At 42.4% G+C, this 14,182-nt stretch overlaps 1 protein-coding gene across 3 annotated transcripts in view; it reads right to left on the reverse strand.

Annotated features, from left to right (window-relative positions):
- The window catches only part of LOC137779941 (cytosolic phospholipase A2 zeta-like), a 51,000-nt gene that overhangs the window by 615 nt on the left and 36,203 nt on the right, over positions 1-14,182 (reverse strand). For all 3 annotated transcript variants that reach the window (XM_068568201.1, XM_068568202.1, XM_068568203.1), the window contains 22 exons: positions 13,406-13,542; positions 12,798-12,929; positions 11,602-11,636; positions 10,904-10,946; positions 8,839-8,911; positions 8,555-8,691; positions 8,070-8,201; positions 7,905-7,945; positions 7,767-7,809; positions 7,264-7,318; positions 6,067-6,191; positions 5,801-5,869; positions 5,597-5,631; positions 5,181-5,307; positions 4,735-4,871; positions 3,827-4,049; positions 3,331-3,448; positions 2,886-3,023; positions 2,686-2,793; positions 1,753-1,932; positions 665-837; positions 376-562 (listed from right to left, as the gene is read on the reverse strand). In XM_068568201.1, the coding sequence (XP_068424302.1) occupies positions 376-562; positions 665-837; positions 1,753-1,932; positions 2,686-2,793; positions 2,886-3,023; positions 3,331-3,448; positions 3,827-4,049; positions 4,735-4,871; positions 5,181-5,307; positions 5,597-5,631; positions 5,801-5,869; positions 6,067-6,191; positions 7,264-7,318; positions 7,767-7,809; positions 7,905-7,945; positions 8,070-8,201; positions 8,555-8,691; positions 8,839-8,911; positions 10,904-10,946; positions 11,602-11,636; positions 12,798-12,929; positions 13,406-13,542 (2,448 nt within the window). The remainder of the gene's footprint in view (positions 1-375; positions 563-664; positions 838-1,752; positions 1,933-2,685; positions 2,794-2,885; positions 3,024-3,330; positions 3,449-3,826; positions 4,050-4,734; positions 4,872-5,180; positions 5,308-5,596; positions 5,632-5,800; positions 5,870-6,066; positions 6,192-7,263; positions 7,319-7,766; positions 7,810-7,904; positions 7,946-8,069; positions 8,202-8,554; positions 8,692-8,838; positions 8,912-10,903; positions 10,947-11,601; positions 11,637-12,797; positions 12,930-13,405; positions 13,543-14,182) is intronic.

The raw sequence follows: 14,182 nt of genomic DNA on the forward strand, positions 1-14,182 counted from the left end.
GTAATTTAGAAGTTCATGTTGATTGGTTGAGTCCCCGATTTGTAGTGCTTAACATTAGCGGCAATAGGCAGCATGAGGTAGAATGTTTAATACAGGTCTGCCTATACATAAATGCCGCAATGCTCTAATAAATACTGTATCACTTCAGTAAGGGAGGAAGAAATACAGGTACCCTGTCCTGCCACTACCAGCCTCCTGCCCTGTTAAAGATCCTGACATGACTTCTACGATAACGAGACTACCTTGCAGAGAAAGGTCACATCCTATTGGTGCATTGCTATTGTTTGAAGATATCCAGCTCAACAACAACAAAAAGAATAAAGCAATATAAGCAACATTGTTGCAGTGAACTTCAGCTACTTCCAATGGGCATACCTGGTTGTTTGAACTGCTTGTAGGTGACATTGACCAGTGGGAAGTGAACCACTATCGGGGCCTTGGGGTTCTCCTTATCCTCGAAGATGTAGAACTCCTTTTGAGGCTCCTTTTCCAGACTGGCAAAATCAGCATTGGGAAAGGGGATGTCATGGTCTTTACAGTAAGCAGCAGTCTTCTCCAGGACCTGATGGATTGGACATGATCAGAGAGTATTGTTAATGTTGATGAAGGACATTCAGAAAACATAATTTTGCGTCCCATAAGAGCGCCTTCTCATTCCGTTTACCTTGAGGATGTGCTCTGGATCCCAGGAGTAACTCAGAGATATGATGAGGTCCACATCTCTCTCTGGCCGCAGCACAGGAACACAGCCAATATTGATGGCATGACCAGAATCAATGAGGCGCAGGGTGGAGTCACTGGGAGTCAGCTGGTTTGGGAAGGCATCTGGATGCGTTTCTGGACAGGAACAGAGAAGGAGACAACAAACATCTTCAACTAAGATTGCACAAATAGGTGGTCGACTAGGAAACAAAACTAATATAACTGGCATGCATATGATGTGTTGAACTTTTAAAATCTTCAGACAAGCAACCAAAGTGTCCTTGAGCAAGACACTAAACCCACAGTTGCCCACTGCGCCTTTAACAACTAAGGATGGGTAATGCAGAGAATTCACTTCCCCACTGTCGGACCAATAAGGGATCATTTATTATTAGTAGTATAATTAGTATTGCCCCAACAGCTGAGTTTTAATATCTATGGCCAGACCCTTCAGTTATCAAGCTCCTCTTCTCTGGAACCAGTTTCTACTTTCAGTCCGGCGGGCAGACAGTCACTTCACTTAAGAGTAGACTCAAGACTTTCCACTTTGACAGCGCTCATAGCTTGGGCTGGCTCAGGTAGCTCGGGTCCAGCCCGAAGACATCTTAGGATACACTGAGCTCCTCTTCCCTCTCCTTCTGGACGAATTAATGTTTTTTTAATGCACATTACTAACTCTAATCTTCTCTAGAGCCTTGGCAGCCATTAGCAGGGCTCTCCATGTCAGTGTGTCCTTGGGCAAGAAACTTGACCCCAAAATGCTCCTTAAGGCTGAGCTATTGGTGGATGAATGGTGGTATGAACGTTTAGATGGTCCTCATTGGCACCTTGGGTCAGGGTATGAGTTGGTGTGAATGGGTGAATGAAGTGTAAAAGTGCGTCGAGTGGTCGGAAGACTCAAGTGTTATAGAAGTACAGGCAATTTACAAAATACTCTTCAACCGTGCATGTTACTTGGACAGAATGTACCCTTTGCAGCTAGAGGCTCAGTATTGTTCCAAAGTTTTTGAATTATGGTTGAAACGCAATCGCAGGACTTTGAGTGCCTACCTTTCCAGGCAACAAAGTTGCTCTGTTGATTGTAGTCTACGTGCATGAAGAACCCACGCATGAAATTGTACATTTCAGCAACGGCAGGACGATTTATGAAGAAATCAGTCACTATGTTGGTGACGTCTGTGGTTGGATTGATGAGCTGTGTGTCCAGAGTTGCTGGTTCAGTGTCAACGTCTGTCAAAAGAACACAACATTTCAAGAATACATACATTATGTTCCTACATGGGAGTGTCTGTTCAATGGTGGTAATAAATACAGTAAAAAAGTTTCTAAATAAGGTTTTACGTGTAAACATTAAAATCTCTTGAGTGATCTAAGAAAATGCTTTAGCTGACAATATTCTCTGCTTTTCCTATTTTCAACAATCCCATTAAAAGATCAATGTACATAATTTCCAAAGAGTTCCCAGTAATAATATATCATAAGGGAATAAAACACATCCTTAAGTTACACATTATGATAAATGTGGGCACTATTATGTCTTTACAGTACAACGTCATGGTTTTGTATTGTAAGCACTTACTGACAAATTTCTTAACACTGGGTCGAGACTCACATGGGGGGGGTTTGCCAAATAAATTTGCATTTTTTCCCCCCATATTTTTCATTTAATATTCATATCTGAAATATATCTTTGAGCCACATGAGGAAGCCTGAATGTTCACATCGTTCTGATAATTGAAGCCTAATCATAACAAATTACAGGTTAACCTAGTCAAGATGACGAGGAAATGGCAGTAAATGTTCATTGTTCAACTGTCAACAAAAAAACCTCAATAATAAATATAACTATTAAAAAGGTTTTACTATTCTGTTCTGTGGTTTGTTGTACAAACGTTACATGTTTCTATCACATCTATGTGGTGTCAACAATCTACTGAAATGAGATCAGAAAACTGCTGAATCATCACAGCTATGACGTGGTACCGATGTCGTCGACCTCTGGTCCGAGCCAGTTGCTCCAAATGGGCTTGCACCCTGTAGCGAACGTCCACATCTGGGTCATGCTGACGGAAATAGCACTGCTCCAAATTCCTGATTAAGTTGGAAAAAAAATCAATTGCAATTACCTTAAATTGATCATTTACTACCGTACATTGACGTGGTAATAGAAGCAGTGGTCTTACCGATCAGATAAGGGAGGCGGACTTCTGGGAGTTTCTTGACGAAATTGCCGAGAAAGAACCGACTCCCAAAGTCCTCAGTTCGGACAAACGCCCCGTACTTCTGGATACCGACCTCATAGGGCGTGAACTCACACCACTCTGTGGACAAGATGTGTTAATCCTTCACATTTATCAAGTTTAACATGTCCTGAATCTATACCGTGTCATCAGTCTGGCTTTGTTCAATATTCCTATATTCATTTCTCTTGCAAAATGAATGATACATTTCTTTTAAAAACAACTAGACCTTCGTAGGTGTTACACAAAATACATATTTTACATGCTGTGTACATTATAGTCATTGGGCTTCAGTCACCTTCTACTTTCCAGAAAACATGGTTAAGTGTCCTTTCTAGCTATTACAGTAATAACAATACAAATATAAAATATCATGCAGGATATTTACCAGCCTCAGATTGAAAGCCCTTTGTCATATCCTTCATATTGACAGCAGTGTAAATGGGTAAAGGGTTCTGGCCTTCATTCACTGCCCTCTGCTGCTCAGACAGGGTACTGGTGACTTTCTGTAATGAAAAACAAATATTTGTATTCATAAAATTTTGAAAATAATAAATTTAGGTGCAAAAAAAAACGTTACAGATAGTTACGTTTTTCTAAATAGGATTATTTCCCGGTGTTCTATTTAAATGATGTCGATCATTCAATCACATTCAGTGTGTGTGTGTGTGTGTGTGTGTGTGTGTGTGTGTGTGTGTGTGTGTGTGTGTGTGTGTGTGTAAGTAACATGACTGTTTTGGTCAATGTTCACCTGCTAATTTAACCGCCACCAATGTCTTTAAACTTTCTGTAAGAGACTTTCTGAAAGTTACACACAATCCTTAAGCGTTCAAAGTAATACACAGTATGATTAAAGTGACTACAGAAAGTGTTGAGCTGCTCACCTTCCCAAAGACAAGTTGCTCAAAGATCAGGCCCAACATATCAATGAGTGACACGATGTAACCGGCCTGCTCTTTCTCAGCCATTTCTTCTCTGTAATACTGGACTTTCTCAGGAGAGAAGACACTCAGGATACTTTTAGTCATCATTTCCTTCTTTGCTGAGATGACGCTGTCAATGTCCTGATGTGACCAGTTATCTTCCTGGTACATAGTAGACATCGTCCTGTTCACATGGGAAGTCATACGTGTATGAGGGGATACAATGATTTAAAATAGATGTACATAACTAGGCACACTTATTACTGAGAGAACACAGTCCGATTGGGTTGCCATTTATACATTACATACACAACATAATTTTAAAAAAAGTACTGCACCAGACTAAATTCTTATCAAATTTATCTGTAAAGAATCTGAGTGTCATTGGTTGAAAATGACTCATTTGCCGTTTTAATTGAAGTCTGAACTTTGCAAGGCCAATGGTGATCGAGTCCACTGGTCGGTACTTTATATGTCACTCGATTAATAGAAGAATGTTGACGCAGAGGAAACCAAATGGTAGAAATCCAAACACCCTGAGGACCTCCTTGCCGATCAGTCTCTACAGCCAACTCTTCTAACTTCCTATTCCCCCTCACCTCCAATGAACTCCTAGCTTAAGTACCTGCCACTCTTCCATCAGCATACTGCTAACACAGCGAAGCAACAGATCCTCCTCTATGCACTTTCACTTATCACATCCTACATCAAGGACCACACTTGGAAGGTAATTTAGTCCTCTGTCACAGTTGAATGGCGCTGTCTAGTATTCAAGAATTCAGCCAAGTTTCACTGACAGTTCCTGATATTCTGCTGAAAAATAGTGCCAGCAGCATAGAGGTCATGGACTACTCCAATGGTTCACTCACCATGTGGATCCAGAAACACCGGTGATGTAAGTGACGGCATCCAGGACCCCGATATCCTTCAGGCCTCTCAGACTACCAAGCAGGCCCGTCATTGCTCTGGACCCTCCCCCTGAAGCCACCACTGCTACCTTCGGCACCTGAACAGAGAATACAGGTATGTGGCTTGAGCAGGTTTTGAGTTTGATCAAATGATGAATGATATTTAGAAAAGTACAGCTCTTTGTCTTCCTGGTACACACAGTCATGTTGTCTGTCAGGGTATAGCAGGCGGTGTGTGTCACAGGTTAAGCGTTCATGATGTCATAGTGCTGTAGCTTGTTGGTCTTGACTTCTGGCACACCTCTTGGGCATTGCATTGTTTTATCGATCAACAAAATATTAGCAAATTGACATAGGTAGGGTGTTGGGGATACATGGGAAAAAAGTAAGAGACAGTTGCACTATACCTTTTTAGGATCTGTTGGATTGTCAAAAAGCTTCTGCAAAGCCTGTGACACGACAACGCTCCTCTTCTTCAGGAACTCTTTCTCTTGAGTTGGGATGTCAAAGTCCAGACGAATCGCAAAGCCCTCGCTGTGGATTTCCAGGGTTAAGGCGTATGTAACAAAACCAGAAAAAGGTCAGTGAAAACATGTCGTTTAGCTGCACCCAGCTGGATGCCCAAGTCTATATACTTTGGGTCTGGGGGTATTTTAGTGGGTTGGACAACATCGACTAGCAGAGCCGGGCATCAAACAACCGAGCCTCTGATTGAAGGACGGCACTGTTCTACCACTTATTTGCCCACGTAGGCTTTAGGTGTAATATTTGAAAGTTCACATACTTTTGTAACAACGTATAGTGGAAGTAGGAAGCACCTTACCCTTCTTGTGTTTCCAGGTCAAAATCCACTGTGTCCTGTGATGAGAAAAAGGCAAATTGTTATGAAACATATATTATTTAAACTACAGCCCTATATGATCAAATTCAGCAAGCGGGCCCATCGATGCTTGGGTCGGACTTTCCTCAGATCTTCACAGGTCAAAACAAAAGGACCAGTGAACCCAGCTGCACACAAACATCTTACCTGATCAATGCAAACGGACACTTTGCCTGCCTGTTCTGCTGTTAGTGGATTGAGATTTGTATACGTTTCCTTTGGAGGAGCAGAAACAAAAGGTTGAAGCAGAGTGCTTATGGAGAACAGGAAAAACAGCATGCCATGTTACACTTTTTTTCTAGATTGATGTATCATTGAAGAAAAAACTAAGAAAAAGTTTCTTTGATAGTTATCACTGAAAAGGTGGAATGAAATAAGCAAACAGGTCAAATTAACAGGCAATTAAAACTCACTGCTAGTCCTAGTTCTGTCTCCAAGTCTCTGTTGACGTAGAATCGCAGTTTTGGGGAGTCTTTTGCATTAATTGTGTGATTCTCATGATAGGCACCCCTCAGTGTCAGCACCTTGTCCCACAGACCTGGTGAAAGAAATGTACCCACAAGAGAACATCCTCAAGCTGAAACTGATAAATACCAATGTTGTTAGTGCTTGGAAAGTTATACGTTTTTGTTATTAAACTCCTTCCTGAGCTGGTTGAACTGGCAATAAGTGGGAGGGTCTGTACATTTTAAAGAGCCTGAACAGCCACTCATGTCATGTTCACACCAAAAGAGTTGCAAAATAGTCGCGTGAGTAGATTACATTTAAAGTCAATCGCCAAACGTAAATGTTAGCTAGTGAGGCTATGTGCTGCTAACTACAGGAACGTGACAGTTTAGGTTAGCTAGTGAGGCTATGTGCTGGTAGCTACAGTAAGGTGACCGGGTCAGTTTAGGTTAGCTAGTGAGGCTATGTGCTGGTAGCTACAGGAAGGTGACCGGGTCAGTTTAGGTTAGCTAGTGAGGCTATGTGCTGGTAGCTACAGGAAGGTGAGTAGGTCAGTTTAGGTTAGCTAGTGAGGCTATGTGCTGGTAGCTACAGGAAGGTGAGTAGGTCAGTTTAGGTTAGCTAGTGAGGCACCAGCTTCATAGATAGATACAAGTAACAGCGCATGGCAATCTTGGTTTGCCACAGAGCCCATGTCTTACAGTTGATATGGCAAACAGTATTTTTAATGCATCCAGCAGTTACTGAACTTCATTATTACTAATTTGAGTTGTGTCTTTGGATACTGAGTGTTTTGTAATTCTAATATTAACTTTTAGCTCCAAGAACTGAAGCACTATGTTCACCAGCTCCTTGCTAAAAGAGCTGAACGTTGTGAAGATGCTGAAATGCTTGATCCGCCAAAGTAAAAATTAAAGTAATAGTTTGTTAACTGAGGGTTAGTAACAAGTCACCTCTTTTACACGACACATGGTCAAATATGATCATTTGAATTTAATATCACATATTATGCGATTTTCACGATTTGTTTTGAGTCCCATGACAGGACGGTCTTTCATATCTGTAAAGCTGACCTGAATCCTTCACTCAAAGTATTTGGGGAAGAGGGCAATGAAAGCTAAAGTAACTTTAACCTGACTTAATTAATTGAATAGAATACATACGGTCACCCCTTTGTAGCTTCTCAATGTTAATGTCCAGTACAGATAACGGCGCAGCCTGGAAGACACAAAGAGAGATCAGTTACTCTGGTGAGGGAATTCAAAATAAGATTAATGTATTAATAATTATTCTCACACGCGTCAGGACCCGCCTACTGTGTGTCAAGAGACAGCTAAATGCTCATATATCTATAAATAGTTTTAGGATTCAAGACAGCTTGTTAGATTGTTAAGTCTTCACCATGCTGTGAGAAGTTTAGACCTCTGCACCACAACCACAGTCTTCAGTTCCTCATTTAAAACCTGCTTGTTAATAGCAGTGCTTTTTTCCTTCAGCAATGATCATACTGTGTAGTTCACAAAAGCATTGTTTCTGAGTAAGTGTAATTGATGGAATGTCACACTCTATTCTCCAGCCAACATGGAGAATAGAGTACTGATGTAACCATGGTTCCTGAGTGTATTTATTAAGGTGTATATTGATGATGTCATTCGATAAATCTTACCACAAGGACGCCATTAGTGCGATATTCACAAGCTGGGTCCTCACTACAAAAAGACAGGTTCATTATGTTTAACCGGTTCATACAGTGTATTATCTGTTGATAGTGGACAACAAAGTAAAAACAGTAATATACAGTTACCTCTGAAGTAGCTCAAACGCCATCAGAAGTTTGCCCCCGGTCTATAGAAAAGTGAACAAGAAAAATCCTTCAACCATAATCATTCTTCATGGTCAAGTTGTAACAGCTCAGCCCTCAGTGTGTTACAATCCTACAGAGCAAGTGTTGTTCTCTTGTTGCTTTTACCTCTGGGTTTACAGTGAAGACTTTGGTCTCCTTCTTCCCGATTGTGAGTCCTGTGACATCAAACAGAAGCTCTCCAAACAGGTCATCACGCGCTAAAGGGTCCTCATCATAGAGCTTGACATCTAAAACGTTCTGGGGAAACAGAAAAGTAGAAGTAAAAAGCTGTGACTCAGTGAGCTTTTCTGCTAACTGTACTGGTTCCTCCCACAATGGACGAGACAAATGATTCTTCAGCGGTATTTCAGAAAAGACGACTCTTTACACTATCTAATTCATACATCTCAGTCTTTTTCCGAAGGATTACAGCTGATTGAGGGACATGGAGTATGGATGGAGTCCAATCGCCAACGACTTTGCAATATTCAAATGTTATTCATATGTAATAAACTATTAGTACATTCTAAACAAGTCTCTGCTGAGTGAACAGCTGTCAGTCAGACGCTTGTGTTTTGTGTCATGCTAATGCTAATATTGAGTAGACTCACTTTCACATGGGTGGGGACCCGAAAGGTAAACGTTTCATTCCATTCTGGGTCGTTTTTGTTCGACACAGTTGTCGTTCGGTAGGTTTTTGCCGTCGCCGTCGGGAGAGTCAGAATCACGTAGCAGTCGGATTGCGACACTAACCGAGAGACAGGAAAGAAGACCGTTTCAGCTATGCAATGATTAACCCACATCAGTTTCATGTGAAATGTTTTAAAAATAAAAACAAATATCTTTAACAGGGATTAAGTGTTATTACAAAACATGCACAGCACATATTACTTACAGTAATCTTTGGATGGATTTTTTTCTGCTCTCAGTACGGTGACATTCAAGGTGAAATAGGAGATCATTTCCTTCTGTTGAATAAGAAAGCCAAAAGGAATTATGAAAAGATTCAAGTTCAGGATACACTTCCACTTTAATCGATTCAACTGGCTATACTGCAGCGATATCCCCACACACAGCTAGCTCATGCAGCTAGCTCATGCTGTGTTAAGTAGGGGAGGAGAACTGCTGATCCAGACTGGAGATATTGTTAAGTGGTGGAAAGAGCTCATTGGCCAAGATGTCCTCTGTGGAGGAGGCAGAGTTTGAGGACTTGAGGGAAATACCCATCAATATTCTTGGGGGAAGGGAGTGTACAGTTTGGAGACCTCAGAATTGCATCACTGCTCTTTGCAGATGATGTGGCTCTGTTTCCTCATCCAGAAAGTGACTGTGGCGACGGAGCGAGGTTAGGTAGACTCAGCTGCAGAAGGAACTGACCGAGGGTGTGGTTTAGGGAACAGGTGCAAGCGCCTTCAGCTGTGGGGCAACATGTGATTTATGCATCTTCCTGTTAATTGCACAAGTAGAGACTAAAGAAAGGAGAAGAGCGGGAAGCAGAGGCGACGCAACCGGAATAGCCAAATACCTGTACGCCTGAGTTGAATCAAAAAAAACATTAAGACACCTCAAATCCCAGCGTGTTGCTCTCTTTGTGCTGCCCGAGACTCGCTGGGGCAAAGGAGGATTGTTACAGTGGTGCCCAACGGAGGGCGGGCACGTCGATTGCAAAGAGCAGCAACCGGAAGTGCCGACCCAGCTGATTGTGGCGCTGGGGTTGATCTGGCGGGGATCATGCCATGCAACAGGAGCAGATGCAGATGAACCAACACTTCGTGGAGGCTCGCCAGGCCAACGCAGAGAGGCATACCCCCTGGAGCAGATCGCCACCCGGCAGGGGTGGCCCCTACACCGGATGAGCAGCGGCCGACAGTCGTTCCTGGACTCATTCGAGGCAACATTGGGGACATGCGTCTGGCCTGCGGCCGAGTGGGTAGTTCGGCTCCTGCAGACAGCGGCTCTGGGGCCGCCCCCCGGCAGCCAAGCAGGTTTACGCAGACTTGTGGACCGACTGGTTCAGTCTTCGGAGGACTACCAGCGGTTCCGCGAGGCCGGGCTAATGGCCGAAGACTGGCCGTTCACTTTTGCCCAGCGCCGAAAGGACGGACCCACCAGATGGCTGCAACCCTGGGGCCCGGCAGAGGCGCAGGAAGTGTTGAAGAACGTGGTCTTGGAACAGTTCACGGGTGGGCGCTGTATCTGAGTGAGAGAGGAGCTGGGGCCTAATGGGTCTATACGATTCTGCATAGACTATCGCAGAGTGAATGAAGTGTCATGTTTCGACGCGGACCCAATGCGCCTTGCCAACAAGCTCCTGGACCGACTGGGCTCAGGGCGTTTATTTACAACGCTGGATTTGACCAAGGGCTACTGGCAGATTTCTCTGTCACCACAGTCCAAGGAATAGACAGCCTTCTCCACTCTGGTTTGTACCAATTCACCAAACTTCCCTTTGGGTTGTTCGGTCCCTAGTGGACTAGGTGCTGGTCCGCACGCTGCATATGCTGCCGCCTACTTGGATAACGTAATCATCCACAGCACCACCAGGGCGGAGCATATGCAGCTGGTGGACACGGTGCTGGAGTCCCCAAGGCAGGCGGGGCTCACCGCCAACCCGGGGAAGTGTGCAGTATGACGGAGGGAGGTACGGCATTTAGGGTACCACTTGGGCAACGGGCAGGTCAACCACTCGCGATCGCAGCCTGCCAGCGACCCAAGACATAAAAAAAAGGTTATTACAGACAGTTGACCACAAACTTTGCAGATCTGACCAGCCCCTTGACTGAGCTGACCCGGAAAGGTGCCTCAGATCTGCTCCAGTGGACGGAGCGGTACCAGTTTGGGAGAATGGTGTGCAGTATATGGAGATATAAACCTTCCACTGATCACCTTTTGGTATTTGGTTGCTATATACAGATTTTCTTTGGTTTAGTCTTCATTGGGTGTGTATGTAGAGTGCTTACCACTGAGGGGCCATCGTGGATGTGACTGGACACTTTCCTCTCACTAAAAAAAACAGAAAAGAGATACATTTTTAAAATCAATATTCACATAGTGTTCATCTGACTGATGTTTGTTTTATTAACATATTTAACTGGGTAGAGACTTTTGGAGAGCTCTTCCAAAGCATGCTTGAACATTATTTCATGTCAATACCAGATCATAAATGACTGATGACAAAGGAAAGTGCTAAGTCTTAATTAAATAGTTAAGTGTAATGCAGGCAGAAGTATAATCAGACAACTTCTTACAGAGTCCTACAGCTTAAGTAAGTTTGCAAAAAGTGAAACAAATGAGTTGAATATTGAGCCTTTTCATTTTGAACGTTTGTTGTTTTGGAACTGCTCAGAGAAACTGGTATGGACTCGATCAATTTAACATTTGCAGGTCAGACAAGCAATTTATACAAAACACTGTACTTATTGTATGATATAGATCACATACAGTATACTATAAACATTTTAAATTGCACTTTTTAAAATTAAATGTATGGCCCAAACAGCATAAGAGAAAACGCATCTTCGCTTTTTGTATTATGTAAAACTTAATTTCTTATGAATAATTATTTAGATTTTGAGAAATTGCAAAGTCTCAAAGGGCACTGAAAAGGCAGAAGGCAAACTAAAATGCCAAATGAAATGTCAAGTTCAACAAACTTTACCTTTGCAGGAGCTCAAACACTATCCAGAGTTTACCCTTTGACAAGAGAGAAGAAGATGAGTAAATATTTAATCATGGAAACAAATGTGCTGCATTGCTGCTACTACAAAATTTATGATTTTCTGGTACGAATCCATCAAAAAGGTTCTCAGGTATTCAATCTGATTCATGACCTCCCTCTTCAGGCATAGTTTGTGGGTTAAATGCCTTGCCCAAGGGCACCTAAATGATGGTGATGATGGCGGGCCTCCTTAGCAAACTCGTCAAGCAACCAGGACATAATCCCTCAGAGGCTTGTGACTGCCACTAAACACTGACAGTTGTGTTAACAAAAGCCACAGTTGTGTTAACAAAAGCCCCAGTTGTGTTGGTGGTGCATGGGAACTTAAAACAGATCCTGATGCAACAACCAGGGCAACATGTCTACCTCACTGTACTCTAAAAGGTCATTACCTGTACTCTAAAAGGTCATTACACTCCACCTTTGCCCTATATAGGAAGGCTTCACACATGTAGTGCAATAAAGAAAGATATAATAAGATATTAGTGAGGTACTTGTCGCCTATTGTACTGTGATCTTACCCTAAGATTGACCTTCAAAGTAAAAGTATTATCCACTTTATGATCCAGAGATTCAATGTAGCTTTTGAAGTGTGGAGCTGTTAGAGAAAGATTTACTAAATGAAGGATGTTTGAAACTCTTCACTCTTTTTTTTCAACAAATTATTATTGATGTGGAGACATTTTAAATATGTTCTGTTCTTTAATAAATTGGCTAATTGTTCCAGCTCAATAACTTTTAATAACCACCGACAGCTTTACTTCTGACTGCTGATTCTTGACAGCCCTGTCTGGTTTTAGTTTCTCGTTGTCTGGCAGTCTTCCACTACATCAACACTTCATCAACATCATCATCATCATCACGCAGATGGGGCTGCGTCTAGCTAGCACTGTAGCCTCACAGCAAGAGGGACACGGGTTCGATCCCTTCTGTGTGGAGTTTGCATGTTCTCGCTGGGTTCTTCCTCCCACAGTGTCCAAAGACATGCAGTTAATTGGTGGCTCTATTCTGCCCATAGGTGTGAATGTGAGCCCCCTGAGAGTCTGGCGGGGTGAACCCTGCCTTCCTCCAATGTCTGTCACAGATAATGGATGGATGGATCATGCAAGTGTCTAAAGCGCGTTTGATACTTGTACCTTAGGGTCGATGACGAACTCTTTGGTTTCCTTCTTTTCCGCAGTCAGACTGCTGATGTCACACTTCAGGGAGGAGATCAGGTTGTCAGTCTTCATCGGGTCTTCATCATACAGGTTCACCTCGAGATGGTTCTGGAAATAGAAAAGTCCTTAACGCAGGGTGTGGCTTCACTCTGAACGTTTGACATGTGTGTTCTTGTTTTGTATTTTTACAGAAGATGTTTGCACACAGTTAACAATCTCTAACAAATACGACCGAATGTCACAAATATTTTGGACATTCAGAAACACAGGAAGCTTTTCAAAGGTGAACATGATCAGATCTGTGAAGTTGAAATAATAGATCTGTACAGGTTTATGATGTGTGTATTTGTAAAACTGTTTCACATGAGTTCAAATTGCTTGGCATTGTGTATAGATTAGCACATGCATGTATGAACACCAATATTACACACAAATAGTACACATTTGTAATCCTACATTTCAATGAGACTTCACTTCATAAAATCCTTTAAATGGTTCCAGAATAACTGATGTTGTAGTTCAAGAAAGAAAGATATCATGAGATATGAGTGAGGTGCCATCAGCCCACCGTCCTGTGGTCTCACCTTGACATTGTCATTGATCTTGAAAGTAAACGTGTCGTTCCACTCTGGACTTTTGCTGTTTGACACACTTTTAGTCCTGTAGATTCTTGTAGATGTTGAGGGCAGACACACAGTAACATAGCAGTCTGACTCAGAACCTGGTGTTTGACATCAAGAGAAGGATTAATAGACGGGGTTCATGCAACAAGCGTTGGTCATACAATGTTTACCCTGCGCATAACGAAACCCAAGAATTTGTAACTCAAGTCATTAATAAGGATATAATGACCTATTTTGCCGTCATCTGCTCACTAAATTACACTGAATGTTGGTGTTAAAGGTCTAGAAAAAGGTTTTGTTGGAAAAGCATGTTATGCACTGGCAATCACATCTGGTGCTTCAAGGTTTGAACCCCATTTCTTAACCCTGAATTGCTCCCCGTTGCTGTGTCTTTGGTGTTTGCGCGGAAATCAACCGTACAGTCATGTAGCTCAACTTCACCTGCTTCAAAGTTTGGAAATCTATGAAAAAAATACCTTTTTTCTTTTTAAAACTTCTTCTATTTGCCTTAATTAGTGTAGTCAGTGTGAAGAATCATCCTTGGTCACGACAGGTAAATAGAGGATGTGTCTGAAGATGAAGACCATCTTCAGATTAAAATTTTACTGATTATGAACCTTCAGATGAGGAAAGTGATGCACATTTTCCTCCAAGCGCGACGTCAAAGTGTCAAATAATTATGAAACGCAGTCGTCCTCCTTGTGAGCTGGTCATTCCAAACTCCATATAGAAAGTAGT

The sequence above is a fragment of the Clinocottus analis genome, unplaced genomic scaffold (assembly GCF_023055335.1).
Source record: "Clinocottus analis isolate CAN_PGR_092001 unplaced genomic scaffold, fCliAna1.0.p SCAF_8, whole genome shotgun sequence".
NCBI classification, from domain to species: Eukaryota; Metazoa; Chordata; class Actinopteri; order Perciformes; family Cottidae; genus Clinocottus; species Clinocottus analis.